This window comes from Globicephala melas, chromosome 15 (genome assembly GCF_963455315.2).
Source record: "Globicephala melas chromosome 15, mGloMel1.2, whole genome shotgun sequence".
Lineage (NCBI taxonomy): Eukaryota > Metazoa > Chordata > Mammalia > Artiodactyla > Delphinidae > Globicephala > Globicephala melas.
This window is the reverse complement of record NC_083328.1, coordinates 40,284,871-40,307,355: the sequence shown is the minus strand read 5'-3', so window position 1 is coordinate 40,307,355 and position 22,485 is coordinate 40,284,871. Positions and strand designations below refer to the sequence as shown.

Genomic DNA, 22,485 nt, shown 5'->3' with positions numbered 1-22,485 from the left:
ACAATTAGGTAAAGTTCTAAGGCTACCCTTAATTATATTTATTGCAGGTTGACTGTTATTCTTATTTTATATACCACAACGGAAAACTGTCTGGACTTTGCATATCATCACCCCTAACCTCCCTTTTAAAAAAAATATTTAGGCTTTTCTTTGAAGCCTGGGTGCTTAAAATGAGTTCAGACTTGCCGTTTGAGCTATATAGAGTCTCAAACCCTAGCTTGTAAATTTAGGACTAAACTGCAAAGGTCAGAAGCAGCAGATTTAGGAAAACATAATAAGCAGCCCTCCAGGTCATTTTGGAGGTAAATATTGTACAAACCATATACGTATAAAAGTGCACTCTCTCTAGAAAGATGGGGCCACAACTTTCCTTTGGGAAGGGGCAAAGCCATCTGGAAACTTCCCCCATCATGGCCTCTCAGTGTATCCCACGCCACCTAAGGGCATGTGTGGGGACAGTGACCTTTGGCAGGCCCGGGCCACGTTGGGAACACACTTTCCAGAAAGAGGACATTCTGGCAGTACTCCCTGTGCGGTCAGCTAAGCTATTTAGGGGGAAGTGCAAGCTTCGGGGTGCACGCCCCCCGCCCCATTCAGGGCCACAGAGACGTCCCCTCGTGCATGAGATCACAGCCTGGGAGTTTACCAAAACGAGCAAATCCCAGAAAACGGCTGAAAGGGTTCCTCTGGCGATACCATCAGGTTTGAGACACTGAAAAAATGTTCTTCCCTCCAATCCATCCCAACCTCTCCCCAGTAAATCCCAGCACAGTGAAAATAGCAACATCAGCAGTTCTGCATTGCTGGACGGCCGGCCCAGTAAGAAGCACGCTCTCCATCGACAGGTCGAGACCCAAAGTGCATGGCTGAGATGTGGGCAGAAAGACGCCGAGGCTCCTTTCAGAAAGGAGACCTCCCCAGTTCCTACATCAGCAATCGTGATGCATGAAACATGGAAACAACCTCGCCCCAGAATTTCCTCTCTGAGAAACTTAGCGTGGAACTATGGTTTCTCAAGATTTCACAGCAAATGAGTTAAAAAAAAAATACAAAAAAACCCTCAGGCTTTGGATCAAATGTCTTTGCTAAAGACTGACTAAAACTAATTAAGACCAGTATGACAGAACATTTAACGTAAAAGCATCTTACGCTTTGTAAGCACCAATCTGCATAATGATAATACCCGCTCCACGTCTAGAGTGTATTTATAAAAAGCACAAATATGGGAGTAAAACATCTTTAGATGTAAACACTCAAAACAAAGCTAAGTTTCTAGTATTTTTCCACCACCTGGGAAGAGATTTTTTAACATAATTAAATAAAAGGTGGTGCTGTGAATTACCAGCTATGTTTCTTCTGATTCCTATAAATCAGTTAAATTGAGTTTCAGGTGGAAACTTGGCTTGTTTACTAATCTTGGTCTACTTTTAGATCCCGGTAATGATTTGTTTGTTGGTTTGGTTTTTGGCCGCACCTCACAGCATGCGGGATCTTAGTTCCCCGACCAGGGATCGAACACGTGCCCCCTGCAGTAGAAGCATGGAGTCCTAACCACTGGACCACCAGGGAAGTCCCCCATAATGATTTCTTGGGAGTCATCTAGAATATGGCTTATTACGATTACGTGTTACTGTCTTTCTTAAGGTATCCACTTTGGGGAAGTCTTAACTTTCACAGTTGAAAACTAGTAAAATCAGACAGGATGGTGACTTGAGCCCTGCTGGACATCACTGTCAGCTCTGGAACGCTCCTCCTCTCACGTCCAGTTGAAAGAATTCCTAACATAACATCGCATGTATTCTACAGGACAACAGGCCCAGAGTCCCTTCAAGATTCAGAGGGGACCCATGATTTGTCACCTCCTACCTGCAATCTGCCAGACACGGACCAGCTTTCCATGTGCGTCAACCCAGAAACAGTAAACACGTGCTGACACCATCTTTCTACCTTCCCTGCATCCTCCTCACTCCAGGGGAGAAAGCAAAGGGCACAGCTCAAGGAAAGATACAGAACAGAGAAGTTTATTTTACACTATCCGTCCAAGAAAACAATCGCCGTAAACCAGTGCAAAATGTGTAACAGAATCCATGTGTGTCTTGGCTCTGAGAGCCCGAAGTGGTGATTTCCTCTCCCGCTCCTCCGGCCGGCAGGTGCCCCTCGGCGAACGCCGGCCTCAGTCTGCACCATCAGCAAATATTCAACCCATCTGTAGCAGGTTATTTTTACAATTCATACCAGAATGTGTACAAGGGACGGGGAAAACCATACCGAATGAATAAGTGATCAGTGCTTAAAGTAAATACATGGGGCGGCACGGGCAAGAATCCACAGTTTCAATAAATACAAGTATAACAAGCATGGGTGGGTCTCAACTCGGTGGAATTATCTGCGTAATAATCCAGCATCAGACAAAACCTAGCAGGGCTGCTGAGCAGTGATTGGCAACAACGTCCACAATAACTTATGCCCTTGAGCGAGTCTGCACTGAACACATTCTGCGGTTTCCAAGGTGTCCGTTCTCTTTTCTCCTTCCTGCGCCTCCCGCCCGCCCCACCCCCGCCGCCCCTCCCGGAAGGGAGCGGTGGAGCTGGGACTGCTGGGCGGCGGCGTCCCGAAGTTAGAACGCTGGCCCTAGAGCCAACGGTCAGGGTCCAGTGTACTCAGTACCGAGGGGCCACGTCTGTGCAAAGTGCGCGTCTCTCCATTTCCCAAGAAACCAGTGTCTGTACCTCCTGCGCGTAAAGCGGTGTTGGCCTCTGGGTCACTCCCTGTCACCCCAAACACCAAGCAAAGAGAACACATCTCAGGGACTCACAGGCGGGGAAGCTCCTGCCGTTGGCTGCCTAGCGCTCTAGGATGGAGAGGTTAACCGGGGCCCCGAGTCAAAGGCCTCTGGCAGGCAGGCAACAACTATTGCTTGAGAGGCTAGAAGGAACCTGGGGAGAGAGTGATGGTCAAAATGGACAGGTGGGCAGCTATCTCCTTCCCGTAAAACCCTGCGCCCCAGGGAAGGCCTGCAGGGCTTGGCGGAGACCCCCGGGTGTGACGTGTCACGCCTTTGTCCCAGGGCCTCGCCAGCCACTCCTCAGATCAGCACTAAATCCATACAAGCTCCAAAGCGCCTGGGACTCGACCCCAGAGGACGCAGCTGGGACACCCGTGGGTCATCGACGGACCCAGAGCCCAGTGAAAGAAGACGCAAGAAAAACTCTCAATCTCTGGAAGCAAAGGAAGAAAAAGGGGGATCCCCCAAAGCCAAACAGCCCCCCAGACCCAGTAACCTAGGGATCAGCGCCAAATATAAGGAAATCCCAAACACTCCCTACCATCAATGGACCCTCTCCTCTCTCTCCTTCCACAGTCTAGGGTCATAAATTAGGCTAGTCTTCCATCCAATAACTTAAAAAAGGACGAGGGATGTACTAAGTTTTGCCTGGCTTGGGCCAGTTAGCAGCCAGTTTTTCTAGAATCTCAGTCACTGTTCAAAAATTGAGCTTGAAAATTCACGCGGGTGTCGAAGTCTTCACGCGGAGGAGGCGGGAAGGCGGAGCCGGGGTGGGGGGGCGGGGAGGGGGCCGGGGGCGGGGCAGGGGGACCCGAGGGCGGGAGCGGAGGCCGGTGGGCAGCGCAGAGACCACGCCGCGGGGCCAGACTCGGGCGTCGGGCTCGTATTGCACAGAAGGAGGGGCCGCGGCTGGCGGCGGCCGCGGGTCAGTGGTCCCCGCACATGGGCAGGTTCACGAAGGTGAACACGTTGAACTCAGTCATGATGGAGAAGCACAGGAACACGCCGTATAGGAAAAGGCACCCGCACCCGAGCTTCCTGTCCAGCTGCCACTTGTTCAGGTGGACGCCAAACACCTGCAAGGCACAGAGCGGGGTCAGAGGGCGCGGGGCGGGGCCCGCCCAGTCCTTCTCCCTGGACTCCCCCCCCCCGCCCCCTCCCCCCCGTGCCCTGCTCCTTGAAGCCGCGCGCCAGGTTTCCCTCCTGCCTCCCCAGTGGCTCCCTCTTTGTTCCTTTTGCGACCCTGTCCCCTCATCCTGACCTCTCACTGTCCGAGGGCGCCGGGACTCACACCTAGGCCTCACTTTCCTGTCTACACTCACTCCGTTGCGGGTCTCCTCCAACTCCTCGGCTCTAAACCCCTCCAATGTTCTGGCGTGTCCAGAACACACGCCAGATTGCTCCTGAACTGGGACTCGTCTTTCCAACGGCCGTCCAGACCTGGCCCCTTGGATGTCAGATAGGCGCTGCAGACTTAAGATGTCTGAACTCTTCCTCCCCAAACCTACTTCTCAACCCTTCAACAGCCCAGCTTGGACAGCTGGTCAGTGGTGAACCCCGTCTCCCAGCACTGTAGGGCTTCAGCGAAGCACAGAGATGCCCCGAAGCTAGGAGCGAGCACTCCGACGTCACACACAACTTCCCTACAGGCCTGGGTAATGGGGCTGATATCAGTGACTACCTCACGGGGTGGGGTGGGGGGTTGGTGAGCTCCAGATGGGAGAACATGTGCGTTAAGCACAGTGTGTGGCCATTACAAGTATAACCCTAAGTCATACCCACCTGAAGAAAATCCTAAACGGCAAAAGAATGGATTTATATGGGTTTTCACTTTTGTGTAAGGCAGTATTTACTTTGGTAAAACCTTGACATTGGACTTGCATCCTGATGCTGTGAATTACTTCTCCTGCCCTTCTGAATTCCCGTTCTCTAGTATATGTATGTTCACATACCAGGTGTGATTCAATGAGTACTTCCTTGAAAAATTCAGGAGAAAACACACTGCGTCTCTTATTGTGGAAATTCAGTAACGTGTGTATGTTAGCAGGCACTTCAAGTGGATCAGTCCGTGTGGTGGTGTGAACTTGTTCCCACCAAACGTGTCAGTTGAGTTGGAATATTAAATTGTACAAATGGATGTGATGGCCAAGGTAGTGCAGTGGCATAAAAGTGCACTGTCAATCAAGTCCGTTCTCGGTCTTTGAGTACTGGTCAAATCCATGGATTTATGAAGATGTTTAGTAACCTGGAATAGTCAGTTAATTGGGATATAACCTTCCGTCGACTAATCTTGCAGAAAAAGTGGGATCTCCCTTTGGCTTTTGATCAAAATTTGTGTTTGACATGAGATGGACCCAGCTTCTGAGAGGAGGCTGGCTCCTTTCAGAGAGGGAGAAGGCTTTCTCATGGGTTGCCAGGATCCACTTCTGGAAGAAACAGCCATGAGATGGGGCATCTGGTGGCTGACTGTCTCCATCTACCAGAAGGCCACGTCCATCTGGTGTCCAAACAAACTGTAGCCACAGAACCCACGGGGGTGGTGGTGGGGGGGAACATGGGAACTGGAGAGTGGAGAGAGCTGCAGACCCACCGTGACAAAGACGGAGGCCAGGAGCAAGCCCACGGAGTAGATCAGTCCCCTGCTGTTTAGCCGAATCTGTAAGAAAGGATGACATGGAGTCAGGCTCCTGAAAGCATGTCTGCGGAGTGCGGGGCAGTGAGTACCAGTGAGTCCAGGGATGGAGAGCAAACGGCAGCTCCGCAGTAGAGACGGGCAATTTCCTGGACATCCAAGGTGCACCCTTGTCTGGTCCATCCTCAGCCTGATCCCTCTCGGCCTCCAGCAGGTGTCCACTGACTGCCCCTCGGCCACTTGAATTCTCCATCCTGCGTGGCCTAATTCTTATTTCCTGGGGACCTGACCTCCAGCTTGCTCGACACACAACTTTTAGGGTAAATTTAATAACATGGGTCACGGGAGCAACATTTTGAAAAATATTACTAAACTTTTTATCTCTGTTGCATTCAATGTCTGTGACCTTCACCCAAACTTGATGAGAAGTGGTGAGTGAGGGCTGCTATCTTGACCAAGCAAAGAAGAGGAAAGAGTTAACATTCCATTTCTGATACTTTGTTTTGTTTGTTTTTCACAGTAATACAGTGGGGTTAACTGGCAAACTTTGAAGAAAAAAACCAATTTCTGGAATTCTTCGGGAACAGCGTTGTCCAGTACAACTTCCCGCAATGATGGAAACGTCCTACATCTGTGCTGTCCAGTATGGTAACCGTTAGGGACATGGAGTTCTTGAGCACTTGAAAGGTGGCTCGAACAACAGAGGAACAAAAATTTTAATCTTACCTTTAATTAATTCAAATTTACATTAGAAGAACCACATATGAGTAGTGGCTGCAGTACTGGACAGAGCAGATAGAGAGTATTAAGGGGCCAACCGGGCCGACAAAGATGGTAGAGTTTCTTCCGTGGTGTCGAGAAGATGCCCCTTCTGCTCTGTCCTGGGTCCTGAGGCCGGCGGCCTGGAAATAGGAGGGGTGCCTCGGGGCAGCCGTGCTCACAGGGCGCCCCCTGACCAGAAGCAGCAGGGGGAGGAGGCTTGTTAGAAACGCAGAATCTCAGGCCCCACCCAGACCTCCCAAATCAGCAAACTCTGGGGACAGGGCTCATCAACCTGTGTTTTAATAGACGCCCCAGACAGTTCGGACGCACGAGAAAGTTTAAGAGAAAGTCCTAAGGGTCAGTCCACTTCTGACCTCCAAGCATCCTGAGGATGGGACTTTGACATTCATTTTTCCCCGGTTCTCTTGGAAACTCTTATGTGCAGCCAGGTTGGGGGACTACTCCCGACCCCCAGCAATGTACACTGTCCTGCTGGGAGTCAAATGCTCACCTGTGCTCACAGAAAGGAAAATGAGGCAGGTTGATTGATTTCATTACAGAACTAAGTGGTGATTATTAGTAGGAGTGGTTTGGACAAGGTTCAAGGTGCCTCTTGCCACCCTTGCCCCAGTTCACCCCCAGGTGCGGGTATGGTAACCTGTGGGTGTCTCTGTAGATGGGTGTGTTTGTTCATCTTTTGGTGACAGGACACTGCATGCCCTAAATAGCCAACCCTTTCTGTGGGGACCCAGAAGCCTCACACATCTCACTAAGCAATGTTCTGTCGGAGGGAATGGGCAGGACTCTCCCCTGCCCACACAGTCCCTGTGAGCCAACCATCTGCTGAACCCCAGCTGGGAAATTATTCCCATACCATATGCCTCCCAAAGACTAATAGACACAATCATATCTCCGTGCCACTAAAGCAATGGGTTGACCCGGTGTATCCATTGCAGACAAATGGGAGATCAGCCCCATCTCAGTCCAGCTGGTGGCGTAACTTCCTGCAGACCCTCAGCCAGGCTGTGGATAGAGTTTCCCCCTCTCACTGGCTGTGTTAGTATAAAGAGGCCAGCACCCAGGCGTACATCACAAATGACTTGTCCTGAAAGAGAGTCTCTTCTGAGCTCTTAATTCTCAACACTGTGTGGATTCTTCCAAGAAGGGGGCCATTGCATTCCCAGCCCAGCTCGCCCTATGAGCCCCAGGCTCCAATCCTTGTCAGCAACGAGGATGGAGTAAAGTGATTCCCTGCCCTTAAGAAACCAAGAGCCAGTGAGAGCAAAAGGCAAAGCAGGACAGTTCTCTTTGGCCAAGGCTTTTCAAAAGGAATCAGGTTCAACCAAAGCTTTGGAACTTCACCCTGTCTACATTCACATAAAGTCTCAAAGGACAGTGCTGCTGAAATTGTAAGTCGTCTCTAAAGACTAAAGACAACCAACTTTTGTGGGGTTTCTGAGTATTTTTCACTTTTTCACCTTTCTCTCTGCAGCTTTCTTGGCTAATGGACTGCCACACGCACCCAGGGGTGTATTTTTGTTTTTTCATTGTTAATTAGAGACCTGGGCTCTCGACGCCTGCATCGGTTCCTTGCTACCTTACTGAACCCCCTTCCCATGGACGTGACAGTCAGGAATTAGGGTTCCTTCACTTGCCTCTGCGCCAGCATGAACACCTCCAGCCACTGGAGACTATCGGTGGTTGGAGTCAGGGGTTGGCAAATGCAGGCGATGGGCCAGTTGTGGCCCATCGCCTGCATTTATAAATAAAACTTTATTCTAACTCAGCTTATTCATTGACACATAGTCTGTGGCTGCTTTCATGCTACAACGGCAGAGCCGAGTAGTTCTGACAGAGACGGTATGGCCCACAGCACTTAACGTATTTCCTCTCTGGCCCTTTCTGGAAAAAGTGTGCCGACCCCTGGTTTAGGGCATGGGCTCCAGACCCAGCTTCCTGCTCAGTCATCCACTCGCTATATAATCATGGACAAGTGACTTAACTTCCCCAGACCTCAGTTTTCTGATGTATAAAATGGGGATGATACAGTTCCCACCTTAGGGAGTGGTTATGAGGACTAACTGGATTAATCCATGTTCAGCCTGAATAGGAGCCGGTGTATAAAGTCCTCAATAAATCTGGGCCATTATTCTCCATCCACTCGTGATCTGCCTGGGCCCACTTCCCTGGCCCCCCAGATGCTACTTTGATACGGTCATCACCTGGCAGCTCCCTGGTCAATGCCTCAGTAGGTGACAAACCCCATGAGAGCAGGGACCACGGCATTTCCTCCTCCGCCTGGCACGGGGCTGGGCACAGACCACGTGCTTGATACATAATCGGTGAACGATCAGGAATGCCCTTGAAGTGGCGTTTTGCGTGTGGTTTACAAAAAGGCCAGTGCTTCTGTGGGGCAGGGTGGACTGGCCAGAGAGACCCTGGATAATGTTCCAGAAGCAATGCAATCCCTGCCCCCAATTCCCTGTCTCCCTTCCCCACTTTTTTTATGTGTGTATAGCTATTTTTTTTCACCCAACACTTTATTATGAATGCTTTTAAGCGTTCAGAAAAGTTGAAAGAATCAGAGCATCTTATTTTTTTAATGAACTTCAAAGTAACCTAGGACATGTCACCCCCATCACTTCAGCCTGCATCTCACTACACAGGGTTCACTAGTAGTTCACAGCTCTTACTTTTAGGTGCTGTTTCCATATGGTGAAATTCACAAATCATAATTGCACCATTCAATGTGTTTTGAGAAATGCATACACCCATGTCCCCCAAAGTCCAGCCGTGACGTAGAGCACTTCCATCACCCCAGAAAGCTCTCCTTTGCCCTCCCAGCCAGTCTCACCCAGGGGTAGCCACTGCTTTAAGCTTCTCCATCATACATTGGTTTAGCCTGTCGTATAAATGGCATCTCACAGTGTGCACTCTTTTCTGCCAGGATCCTTTTACTCAGCATACGATTTTTTAATGTATCCCTTCATGTTTTTCATTGCATCGATAGCTCACTTCATTTTTTTATTGAGGTATCATGGACGTCTAACATTATATTAGTTTCAGGTGTACAAGATCATGACTTGATATTTGTATATACTGGGAAATGGTCCCCACAATCAGTCCCCATACATAATTACAAACATTTTTCTTTCCTGTGATGAGGACTTTTAAGATCTACTCTCTCAGCAACTTTCAAATATGCTCAGCGCTTTTTTAACAGCGTACGTATATGACGGATCGTTTAATTATTCTCCTCTTGGTGGGCTGCTTCTAGTTTGGGGCTATTGGTGTGTATTGATTTTATAACACAAGCAAAATGAAAAGAGGCCGACAGTGGAGACAAGAAAATGAATGATGACAGCTCGGGACTCCTCCGGGACCTCAAAGGCACCAGCTCACATGCTGGCAGCCCTGGTAGCCCTTACCCAACTGGAGCAATTCACCGCCTCCCCCCACGTCCATCCTCTTTGGGAACATGCAGTTGAGTCAGATGGGGCCCTCACCTCCTTCCCATTTCTTCTCTGCCCATCCCTCCCTAGGTCCTTTGCCTCTTCCAAGTTCACTGGGCCCCTGCTGGCTTTATCCCCCAGCTGATGCTGATCTCCTCCTAACTTTCCCCGGGGGGGCTGGCTTCTTACCTCCCCAGCCAGTCCCAGTGCTCTAAGGGCAGATGCCTCGGTCTTGAGTTTTCTGTCATTCCACACAGCACCTAACTGCCCCCCTAACTCCACACACCGTATGTTTAAGTGAGCATCTGCTGGTGATGCTGCGAGAGAGAGACAGAGAGAGAGAGAGAGAGAGAGAGAGAGAGGGAGAGAGAGAGAGAGAGAGAAAGAGAGAGAGAGAGAGAGTGTGTGTGTGTGTGTGTGTGTGTGTGTTTGTGTGTGTGTGTGTGTGTGTGTGTGTGTTATATGTAAGGCAGTGAGGCTGGATGGCAAGGGGCACGACTGGAGAGCTGGGTGGGGAAACTGACCACGGTGAAGGTTGGCTTTAAGCCTGATCTTTTTAAGCAAGAAAGTCAGAGGGCACCAAAATTACCTTTTCCCCCCCAGTGGAGGCAAACTTGCATATGGTAAAATGCAGAGATCTCAAGTGGACTGTTGGATGAGTTTTGACCAATGCGTGTACCCAGGTAACCCACACCCCAACGAGAATATAAAACATTTTCGTTACCCCAGTGAGGTTCCCTGAGGGCAGCAAATCTTAACCCTCCCGAACAACTAGTTTCTTGGGGGCTTGCTAAGCCAGACAATCTTAGGGTTAACTAAGATGCTAACCTCTGGAAAAGACTTGGAGCTCCAGCTGCACAGTGTGGACCTAAACTGGCATCTCCCTGCTCCTGCCTCAGAGATGCGAAGCCCAGGAAGTGCAAAGGCAGGGAGTCCCCATGGCAATGCCCTTCTGAGAGCAGGCAACACACTCGGATTGCTCAGCTCTGACATTTAACGTTGTTTTTATTTCTTGCCTTCAAAACTACGAATTTTCATTCCCCAATTCCCTCTTGGCAGTTGTTGGAGAGGAAACAGGAGGCTGGCTTGTTCCCAAGGCAACAGGAATTTAGGCTCCGTGGATGTGTGGTTTTTAGTAGGGACGCACACAGAGACCATGACACCCCTAGTTTCCCATGTGCACGTGGCTCATAAAACAGCTCCCTGAATCCTACACCGTTTGTTTGAGGACCTAAAAAACCCCAGCCTCAAAGACTCCGACTCTCCCCACATTACAGTTTAAAATCTCTGTATGTTTTGAGGTCAGCTCCACCCAACCAGCAAATTCTTTTCAGAAAAACAAGAAGCCCCTGGATTTTCTCTAATTTGGTTTATAACTTGGAACACATGTGGTGTGTCCTTTGCATTTTCTGACTTGGGTAGTTTGAACACTTGCTTGGGCTTTGGTTCCAAATGGATGTGTCCAGCCGTGACTTTATGTTGTATAACATCACAGGGCGGGGACCTCTCTCCTTGAACAATTAAATGACGTCAGAAAGTGAACAAGCCGACAGAAAAGCAGCACTTTAAAGGCAGCTGGTGCCCAAGTCCCTTCCGTTCCAGAGCACACACACAAACACAGGATTGCACTGAATTCTAGTAGCTACTCCTCGAGGTGGCTTGTTCTCCCTGTAAAGGTGAGACAGCTGAGGCTCAGGGCAGTGACGCTCTTAACCAAGGTAAGATTCTGCTCACCAGCGCGCGGGTGTGGGTTTCCCCGACACATCCAAGCAATTCTGCGACACCAGCTGAGTGTCCTGCACTTTAACCTGCCACTTCCTACCTGGAAGCCGCAGCAGCTCCCACAGGTTAGGCCTCAGCTCTGCAAGGCTGTACCCGCCTCCCCCCACTTGAGATGCAGGCTGTAAGTCCAGGTTGTCACCTGTGCTTTTGACGACTGGGTTACAGATTAGACGTCCCCATGGAGGTTGCAGGAAGGAACCTTCTTCTTGGGTTCTACTAGTTTGCTAGAGGGCTCACAGAACTTGGAGAAAACATTTACCTTACTAGATCACCGGTTTATTATAAAAGGATATAACTCAGATGGAAGAGAGGCACAGGGCAAGGTGTGGGGAAAGGGCTGGGGGCTTCCAGATCCTCTCGGGGGGGGGGCACTCTCCCTGAATCTCCATGCGTTCACCAACAGAGAAGCTCTCTGAACCCTGTCCTTTTTGGGCATTTACGGAGGCCTCATTATAGAGGCACAACTGATTAAATCAACGGCCACTGGTGACTGATTGAACCTCCAGCCCCTCTCTTTGCCCCAGACTTCAGGGGGTTGCGACTAAAAGTTCCAACCCTCAAATCACAGGGTTGGTTCTCCTGCCAAGCAGTCCTCATCCTTAGGTGCTGACCTAAAGTCACCTCATTAACAGAAAAAAAGATACCTTTGTAGCTCTCCTCAGGAAATTCTGAGGGTTTTAGGAGCCCCGTGCTAGAAACGAAGGGTAACTGTATATTTCTTATCATAAATCCCAGTATCACACACGGCCACGAAGCTGGAAAGGGGTCAAGCCTGCGCTCAGAGTCGGCCTTAAGCCTGTAAATTCCAGACTCTTCCCTGCACCTTGCAGGGCACAGGGGAAAAGCCAGAGTTCTCTTCACCTGCTAAGAACTCTCCAAGGTGGCATCTGGGCCTTTGGCGCCCATCCTTTCTGGAAGAGTCCTGAATGCACAGCAAGAACCACAGATGCCCGTGCAGCAGAGGCCTGGGGCCGCCCCATCCGGGTCCCGTGCTGCCCCCATCCTCTTGCCACTTCGGTGGAGCCAGCTGACTCCCCAGAGCCGGTACTGGCGTCTGTGCCTGAGGGCTCCTCACAGAACTGCGGAAGCGCCACCCGCCCCACCAATGTCCCTCCAGCTGCTGCCGCCTGCCTTCCCGTCACACCTCCCCGCTCCCTTCTGGGCTTTCCTCCTCCCCCCACCCCCGAATAAATGCCTCACCCCATCCTGTCTCAGGATGCAGTGGTCTCTGGGGGATCTAAACTTTGATAGATGGTGGGACTGAATCTGCTTCAGGCCTTGGTGACCCAGGTCAGCCCTCTCCTGGGGGGCCGGTCAAGACCCTGTCTTCCCCCAGGTATCATCTCATTTTCCTGAACCAGCACCTGAAATCTAAAGGGCAAGGTTCACCTTCAGGGGATTGGGCGGCGTCATGGTAGCCCCCAGGGTCTTGTTAGAACAGCCTCAAGAAGAACCATTCGTTGCCACGTCGCCCAGCGCTCCCCCAGTTACCCCTCCAGGCCTGTGGGAACAGCTTGTGTTTAGACGGGCCCTGGCAGCGCTTTCTGGAGTTTGCTGGTGTCCATGGTGTCAACACTCCTGCCAAGGTCAAGTGCAAGGTGCCAACCAAGGGTGGGGTGGGGAAGACCTCTGTAAGTCTCTTCTTCCCCTGGGGGTTGGGGCAGCGTTTTCAGTAAAAGGAAACACTGGTCCGGCAACTGGAGCAGCATCCAGGTACCGGGAGCCTGATTCAGGGATGCTCGCTAAAAAGGCGAGAAGGAAGATGCAGAGCATCGGGTACCGACTGGCGGGTTATGGGCGCGCCGGCTGAGTCGGACACGGTGCTGCTCTCAGAGGCGGAGGGGAGATGGCCGCCCACGTGACTGCAGAGGCAGTGGACGTGGCTGGGGCAGCTTCCCGGAGGAGGTGATGGCTGGCAGACAGCCGGCCTTGGAAGAAGGACCTTGGGAAAAGCCTTCCTCCACGTGGCCACGCCCTCCTTCTGGAAACATTCTCGGGCCCCACTTCCTCCCGGTTCTCCCCCTTTCTGGCTGACCACTCCTCAGCCTCCTTCACTGGATGGTTTTTTCCTGCCGGACATCAGGATATGGTTCCGGGCTCTCTTCTCTATTTACACTTATTTCTTGTAAGAGCTTTATGCTTGAAGACCCACAATAATGCTCTCGCCTGCCACACGGAGACCTTGCCTCTGAACTTCAGATGCCTTTATCCCACTGCCTACCTGACATCTCCACCAGGACGACCCTCAGACACATGAAACCTAATCTGTCCTAAATGGAACCCTGGGCACTGCCTCTTAGATATGCTCCCCTCCACCCCTACCCAGGCTTGTCTTCCCCAGGTCACATATTTTCTCTTTCCTACAAATGCTTCATAACTGGTCTTGGGCCTCTGTCTTGTGTGGCTCCAACCCTTTCCCCACGCAGTAGCTGGAATCTTCTTCCTAATAGGACAATCACACCACCCCCTTCCTTGTCTCCATGGCCACGGCTCTCAGCGTCCTTACCCACGTGGCCTCTCTGGGCTCTAGTTGCTTCCTGGCACTCATCCCTCTGCCTCCCCGCCTCCCACTCCCACCCTCTGCCCCCAGGCAGAGGAGCTGTCCTCGGGTCCTTCCGTGCACAGAACCTTCTAGTATCTTGGTCTTTTACTAGCTGTTCCTTCTGTTTAGAAAAAGCCTCTCACTTTTATCTCCTTGGTTTCTGATAATCTCAGATTCTCAGAATAAGTGTCACTTCCTCACATGCATTCCAGGTGCCCTGATCCCTGCCACACACAGCCACATGCTGCCATGACTCCCGCATGACCAGCTCTCAGGAGAGCATGCGTCACACTTGGGTTCGGAATTGCCTGTGTGGTCATCTCCTCCCAGAGGCCAGGGCTCCAGGAGCACAGGACGGTGTCTGTCCAGCTCACTGAGGTGTCCCCAGCAATGGCGACCACCTTGGCACACAGAAAGCAGTCAATTCATGTCTGACCAGAAGAAGGATGAGAACATTTCTGATCACTTCTTTTTACCTCTGTGGATTCTGGAATCAGGGGGGCTCTTGCTTGGAAACAGAAAAAGACAGACACCCTCTGCTGCCTCCGTTCATTGCTTCTTAGATTTATTTTACATTTCTAAGCCCCAGCTCAGAAATCAGATTTGCCCTGGCTGCCCCGGAGCCTGCCTGGTGACTTTCTTTGTGCGGTTGGAGCAGGCAGAACAGACCTTTGTCACCAAAATGGGACAAGAAGTACTCATTTTCCAAACTGACTTTTAGAAATAGTTTTTACTGGGGGCACTTAGGTAGCTAGCTGGCTTCTGAGCAATACACAAGTACTAAGAAAAGCCCCAAATCTATAAAACTGCCTTGGTTCCTTGCTGTCAGATGCCTGAACCTCATCCTCGCACAAAACAGCTGTCTCAGTGGTAATTATCCAAAAATTATGACCTGGAAATCCATCTAGGCAAGATGGGAAAATTGCTTCAGAATTGTAGCAGGTTACCTGCTAGGGTGAGGAGGCCGTTAAACCCACACAGGCTGCTGGGTGCCGATGTCAGAGCTACAGAAAGATGTCACGTGGTTACTGAACTGCTAATAGATGGAGGCCCCTGAGTGTCCTTTCGGAAATGACACCCTCTCCCGGGAAAAGCTGGAGGCGGACCTGAGGGAAGACCAAATCGCTCCTGGCCAATAAGCCTCTAAACGCGCTTTTCCATGAACGTGGAGCTATCTTTCCAAGCAACTCCTGCATTCTCGGCATGAAGTTACACGTGGGTGACCCTACAGTGCGCCTGGGCACGGGGGCTGGCCCCCAAGGGCCTGATGCAAGCGGCGGAGGGACCCAGGGCCTGGACAAATGGATCATCTTCATGGAAGGATCCAGAGCAGTTCCTCAGATGGAAACCGCTGTAGACTTACTGCAGCCTCAGGCAGTGGCGATTTGAGCTGCACCAACGCCTGTGAAATCTGGGCGTCAGGAGTCCTCTTCCCTCCCGGCTCCTTCTCCCTTTACATGAAGTTGAAGTGCTCACCGAAGCCTTAATAAGCAGACCCTGTCCTCTCTCCCAGCAAAGACTCAAACTCAGGGGCCCCAGCGACAACCCTCACGCTCCTGGGCGCCAGCCGGGAACGGCGGCCTCTGTGCCACGATTTGCTTTGGCCACGGTTCTCCCTGGCCCAGTGAGAAGAGAAGAAACCTCACTGTCCTCTCTCTGCCTCTTTCTGGCTGTGGGATTTAAGCTCTGAGGCCCTGGGTGCCTGACGTGCAGAAGCAGGCCTAGCACAGCACTGCGCTTACAGTGAATCCCTGACCCTGGCCCGCCTTGCCCCGCGCCCTGGCCTTCCTTCTGTTTTCAGACACAGCTGCCCGGGGTACCCTCTTGTTACAAGGCGCCCCCTGCCCCTCAAATCCCCCACTCTTTTTGGCCACTCACTGCTCAGCACAGAGCCCACCGTCCTGGGCAGCAGGTCCAGAGTGACGGGCGCCCCTCACTGTCACACGCCCACCTCACTATCTCCACGGGCTTCTCCTCTGAAGTCAGTACCCCCGTGTTTGTCCCTCATGGAGTCTGTCTCCCTCCACCCGACACACGGTCTAAGGGGGAGGGGCTGGCCTGCCTTGTTCACTCTGTATTCCCAGTTCCTCACCAAGTTCCCGGCACACAGTACATGCACGATACACACTGATGCTTGTCTTACTTAGCTGTTGTCAGAATTAGATGAGCCCATGTGCGCATGGCCTCCCTGGAGTTGCTGGCGCATAGTAGGGACTCGATGGATGTTAAGCTATTCTCATTGCTGCTCTGTTTGTCCCCTGAACTTTTCTCAGGTCAGCCTGTTCCTCCCTTCTGCTCTGCTCACGTGTCTTCCTCCCCAAGTGAGGTGGTGCTGATGGGAAAGTCAGGATCCATCCACCCATCCATCCAACAACTATTTCCTGAGCACATTCTAAGTGCCAGGCACTGTGCCAGGCAGAGAGGAAACAATAAACGAGTAAGACGGGCACAGTTCCTGCCCTCGGGGAGATCACTCCTCTGCGCGAGGCTCAGACAAAGGGGCAAAGTCAGCCTTGATGGTACCTGCTGGTGAAAAACACAGCAGCGACATCTGACTCAGGTATGGGAGGTCACAGTGGACATCCAAGCTGGTACCCGAAGGATGAACTGGAGAGAGAGACAAGGGGAGTCCCTGCTGGTGGCCCTTCCCTGCTCTGTGAGGTGGTCTGGTTCCAGGGGACAATTTTCTTCGATCCCTAACTTACAGGAAAACCAAAAGACATAGCTTGGTTGGGCCAAATTGGGCCACTGTTTTGGTCTACCATTACTAGACAAAGAGGTAGCCTGCACCAGTAAAGTTTCCCAGAAAATTAAAGCCTACCTACATGCCAGCACCTTGACTGCTTCTGATGAAGTTATTTCATTCTTAATTTTGTCTGGATGACTGCGAATGACCACCATGAATATACATTATTTAACTGGACTGAAATACGGCAACACTCTCAGGAGCTACTGATGTACGAGGATTGCTCGCCTCTGCAATTGAGGAAGTAAAATGTATTCTCTATTTAAACAAGTAAAATGTCCTGCCGTGTGGATGGCGAACGCGAAGCGGACAAGGTTTTACACTCAGGTTCCAGCCACAGGGAACCGATCCGGGTAAATAACTGTCAGACAAAGTAGGGAAGAGAGGGGGCCAACAGGGACGCGGGGAAGAGCTTATGTGATGCTCAGCATGGGCTGTACTTGGGGGCAGTGCCTGGAGGGATGAGAGAAGTCAGGCGTGTGGGCAGGACTCGGGGGGTCTGCTCATAGAGATTTCCTCCCTCTTTGAATGCACTCTCAATCAACGAGATGAAACTATCTCAGAAAAATAAGTAAAAAGTAGCATTTTAAAGAATGCCACTTGGATCTGAGGGTGGTTTGATTACTCTGCCCCTCCCCTGATTCAGCTCACCTGGCTGCCTCCACCTGCCTCTTGTCCATTTACATTTTAGCTCTGCTTCAGGATGAAAACTTTTCCTGACAGTGAAGATTATCGCTATTTATTAAACATGGATTCTAGAATACAATGCTTTAACTGCAATATAATCATGGGCTTCCTGACAGTTACCAAGTTTTGAATAGTACTGAAAAATAAATTAACTAGGTTTTTTTCCCCAGAGAATTTTAAAAGTTCAAAATGTAATCTCCTTTTCGACAAATGATGCTGAAACCACTATATATCCACATGCAAAAGAGTGAAATTGGATCCCTACCTCACACCATATGCAAAATGAAATCTCCTTTGGTTTCCCTGGGGCTCATGAACTGTTTATAGATTATTGAATTTCTACTTTCAAAAGAGAGGCCTACATTGGACGCTGGTATCCCTGGAATAGAATGAAGATCTCTCTGGCACTGGTTACAGAAAGAGAAGCATTTGGATAAATGCTTCTTTCTCTGGGCTTTTCAACCAAATGTTTTCCCCCAAGAGCACTCTCTTGTGTGCCACGGCTGCTTATAAACCAGAAGTGGCCTGCTTCTTCTCCTGCATTTCCCCCTCAACTTCAAAAATAAAGGCAATCTTCAACCACAGAATTTGATGTGCTCCTTGTACAATTCCAGAAGAATGACCAGACTGACTGATGACCCAGTTATGTCATCCACAGATGGAAAACATGAATTTGGGCCAGACATCTAATAGGGCCTGAATTTTTGTGTTCATGATATCACCCTGTCACTAGAGTTTGGAACCTGAAAAGGGTGTGTTTTCATGGCTGCGGGTGTTACTGATATGAGAATTATGTTTAATTTTCTGTTCTCTAAAGAGTGTTCGGAGAATGTCAGGAGAGGAAAAGAGGGCATGATTTATGGCAGACAAAGTGTCTCGTGGAGTTGGGAGTTCATGTTCAATCAGGAAGATTTCACAGCTGGTAAGAGGGGTTGGTTTACCTCCAGGATGAGCTCTGAGTTTTGTTTTTCAATGGTTTTCATTTCACCTTCCGTGACTGTACCCTGTAATCCCAGTAAAGAAAAAATAAACATCATGGTTCTTGGGACATTGGAAGGATTTGCGTCCCCTGCTCCTGCCTGTTCATCCCTCCTTGGAGAGACTTAAGGTGGTAAAAATCTATTATTCATGGACTGATTTTCCAGGTTATTTAGAGCATAGTTTCTTCTCGTCGTTTTGCTGCATGCTTTTTAGCCACTAGAGAAAACAAAAAGTAGTTGAAATTCATGTAGGGCTGAAGTTTACTTCTTCACAACTCTGACAAGAGGAATGTGGGAAGGTGAAACAAACAGGAATCAACCAGGTGGACTGTTGCCGAACTCAATGGATCCAATACCCAGCACTCCGAGCTGGGTTCAGGGACACAGAAGCCAGGCGGAGTCTGGGGTGCCGATAAAGATGGGATGTAAAGATGGATCAGGAGATGAAACGACAGACAGTGCACTGCATTTAGAAGAGGCAGAGCCCTTGGAGAGAGGAAGGAGACATCCAAGACCGAGCATGACCATGCTCGGTAACCCTCTGTAACGACAGAGGGTCACCTGTAGTGCGTCCTAGGGAAGTCAGGGTGTGCTCACAGCAGGGCTCTTGCTTGGAGTGGGATACACAGGCTTGAGGCCTGAGCTGAACTGGGTGATAACGGGGAAGGCTGAATGACAGAACCTTTCTCTATCCTTGCTCAGGCAGCATTGTCTCGCCTCAAAAATAAATGTTGAACCAACTTTTTTTTTTTAAATGGCATTTATTTTTTAAATTTTAATTTTATTTATTTATTTATTTTTGGCTGCATTGGGTCTTCATTGCTGCGTGCAGGCTTTCTCTAGTTGTGGAGAGCGGGGGCTACTCTTCGTTGCGGTGCGCGGGCTTCTCATTGTGGTGGCTTCTCTTGTTCCAGAGCACGGGCTCTAGGCACACGGGCTTCAGTAGTTGTGGCGCATGGGCTCAGTAGTTGTGTCTCGCAGGCTCCAGAGCACAGGCTCAGTAGTTGTGGCGCACGGGCTTAGTTGCTCCGTGGTACGTGGGATCTTCCCAGACCAGGGTTCCAACCCGTGTTCCCTGCACTGGCAGGCAGATTCTTAACCACTGCACCACCAGGGAAGTCCCTGAACCAATTTTTTTAAAAAAAAATTGGTTTGGAGGGGCACCTTCCGTGCCCCCAGGTCTCAGCTTGGACCTGAAGCTTCCCTCTGTCATGAAAGACAGCTGTTGGTGAGGCTAGCGCAAGTGCAGCGGACAATTCACTCAAGGCTTCCGTGACATTCAACACCTTTTTCGTGGCTCAGGTATGTACGAGCCCCATCCTGTGTGCTGAGGATGCTCATCCTCACCGAGCTTCCCGTGGTGAGAACGTGAAGGGAAAGGCTGCGTTAATAACAAAGGAAAAGAATATGCAGGTGCCATGAAGCTGCCCCTAAACTGCAGGAATGAGATTAGGATAAAATAAAATGCAATGGATATTGTCGTTTTGAAAACTAATGAGGCATGTGTAAAGAGCTCCAAAACATGCGTCTTCTCTATAGGAATTCCAACTCCGGGAAAATAATCAAAAGAAATAGCCGCAAATGTAAATACAGTTTTGTGGTTAATTTCCGTAGCTCTTTAAACTCTATAAGACTGATGTACTAAGATGTCTGTGGCATCGTTAGTTATAACAGTGAAAACCTTGAAGCAGCATCCGTGTCCAACTGCAGCAGGATGATTAAGTAAATTTTGGCATAACGAGGATACTAAACTGCCTAATAATGATGTTTTTAATGAGATTTTTTTTGTTTTCTTTTTTGTTTTTCGGGTTTTTTTTTTTTTTTTGCAGTACGCGGGCCTCTCACTGTTGTGGCCTCTCCCGTTGCGGAGCACAGGCTCCGGATGCGCAGGCTCAGCGGCCATGGCTCACGGGCCCAGCCGCTCCCCGGCATGTGGGATTCTCCCGGACCGGGGCACGAACCCGCGTCCCCTGTATCGGCAGGCGGACTCTCAACCACTGCGCCACCAGGGAAGCCCTTTAATGAGATTTTAAAGGAAAGTATGTTTGCTGTGTGTAAGAAGTATTTTAAAAAGCAATGTGCAAAATTGTGTAGCGTGACATCAGCTATGTCAACCAGCCTAGAAAGAGAAAACTATGCAGAAATGTTAACAGTTGATATCTCTGGATGGGACTATATGATTTTTATTTCATCCTCTAAAGCTGCAGTGTCTCATGGGCAGCCACAAGTCATGTAGCTATACAAATTTAAATTCATTAAAATAAAATAAAAATGAAAAAATTCAGGCCTTCACTTGTTCCAGCCACATTTCAAGTGCTTAAATGTCTCATGGGGCTAGTGGCTACTATATCCCACAGTATGGCTAGAACATTTTCATCACTGCAGAAAGTTCTATTGGGCAGGTACTGCTCTAGAGTTTTCTCTAATTAGAATTTCTCTAATTAAAGTTTCTCTAATTTTCTATGAAGACCATGAGCTATTTTTATAATCAGAGAAAAGGAAGAAAAACGTAAAGTTCAGATTCGTGGACTGTAGGAAAAACCCGAGAGATTATTTTAGGAATGGCAAAACAGAATCAAGGTGACTTGCACTGAAAGGAAGCAGCGAGGCTTTAATGAGAGTGTCAACACTGTGGAAAATACTGTTCTCAGATTAAGTACAGAAAAGATGTGTTAACCAGAAGGGAGGTGGTCCACACGGGACCCAGGAAAAGGAGCTCAGAGGCAGGGTTAGTCAGTGCACTCAGCATGGCTGGAGTGGAGGGGGCAGCTCGGGGCGGCAGAGAGACAGGCCCTACGATATGGGTGGACGCTCGGACGGCAGCAGCTCAGCAGCCCCAGCAGAAGGTTATCCAGCAAATCCTTCCTGTTTGGACTCCACTCTCAACCGGACACCCTGGACTGCAGGACTCATCCGCGTCTCCACTCCTTCCTGGGTACACAGCTCAACTAATAACCTGGAGCTCCCTTATAGCCAGACGGGAACGTATGACTTATCTGGACAGTGGGTAGGGGCAGCCAGGACATGGACCACTTCCAGGCCTCATCCAAAACCGATCTGCGCCATCCTCCGTGCCCTTGCCCTCTCGGCTTTCTGAGTGCCCGCTGGAGAAGGACTCCACGATGGTAGAACCACCTGATGGAATAAACCTCAATCCCTGAGTTTCTGCTTGAAGCGTCCATGGGAGCTGCCAGGATAGAAACAACTGCAGCAGATTTTGAGCAAGAAATAAACCTTCGTTGGGCTACCCCAGAGAGATTCTGTGGTTATTTGTAATAGAGTAGTAGCAATGCTTATTCTGAGAAATAAAATTCTAACTTGACCTTCCGTGGGGAAGGTATCAATGCAACAGGTCTGGTTATTCAATCCTGCTTGCCTCCAGTGGAGCCTAGAACTCTCAGGCCCTTGGAATGTTCTTCATGTCACTGACTGATGATGTTGGTGTGCACACTGGGAGCGACGGGGCACACTGGACCAGCTTGGCAGGATGTTCGGCAAGCTTTACGATGTGTACCTGGTGTCTGTGCTGGGAATCTGAGTTTTGTGATCACGGCTGTACATGTTGCAGGAGTGTGTCTACCTGATCAGCCCTCCAGAGAGCCTCAGACTCCATCTCCTGCACGTGGCCCTGTAGTGAGGCAGGACTTGGAAGCCTGCACCTGACCTCTCTGGACTTCTGATGCATCTTATTTGCCTGTGGCTTTTACTCTAAACCCTTTGCTCTAATAAAACTTAGCTGTGACTATGACCTGCTGTTGAGTCCCATGAGTACTCCTGGTGAGTCAGTGAACTTGAAGGTGGTCATGGGGCTCCCCAGATACCTCCCCCATAAGATCTTTCTCCAGGAAAACAGAGCGCAAGTCATCGGGAATAAGTATGCTTTCTATCTGGCACTTGGGTATGTTAGTACCATCTGCTGGCATTCTAGCATATACATCAAACTCTCGTGAATTTGGTTGATGTGAGTCCATTCATCAGATTCTGACTGACAACAATGGCACTCTTAGGAATCTTGGGAAGATTATCTGGAATCCTGTGACCACCCAATGGCTGATGCTCCTTCAGGTGTCAACCTGGATGACATTTCTTCAGTGTCTCTCTTACATGCCACTTAACA

General features: G+C 50.0%; 1 protein-coding gene across 1 annotated transcript in view; it reads right to left on the bottom strand.

Annotated features, from left to right (window-relative positions):
- Positions 1-2,005: 2,005 nt before the first annotated feature.
- SLC24A3 (solute carrier family 24 member 3) overlaps positions 2,006-22,485 on the bottom strand; it is a 460,077-nt gene continuing 439,597 nt past the window's right edge. Inside the window, exons 16-17 of the mRNA XM_060285209.1 lie at positions 5,376-5,441; positions 2,006-3,861 (exon numbers count right to left, since the gene is read on the bottom strand). Of these exons, the coding sequence (XP_060141192.1) occupies positions 3,712-3,861; positions 5,376-5,441 (216 nt within the window). The 3' untranslated portion in view covers positions 2,006-3,711. The remainder of the gene's footprint in view (positions 3,862-5,375; positions 5,442-22,485) is intronic.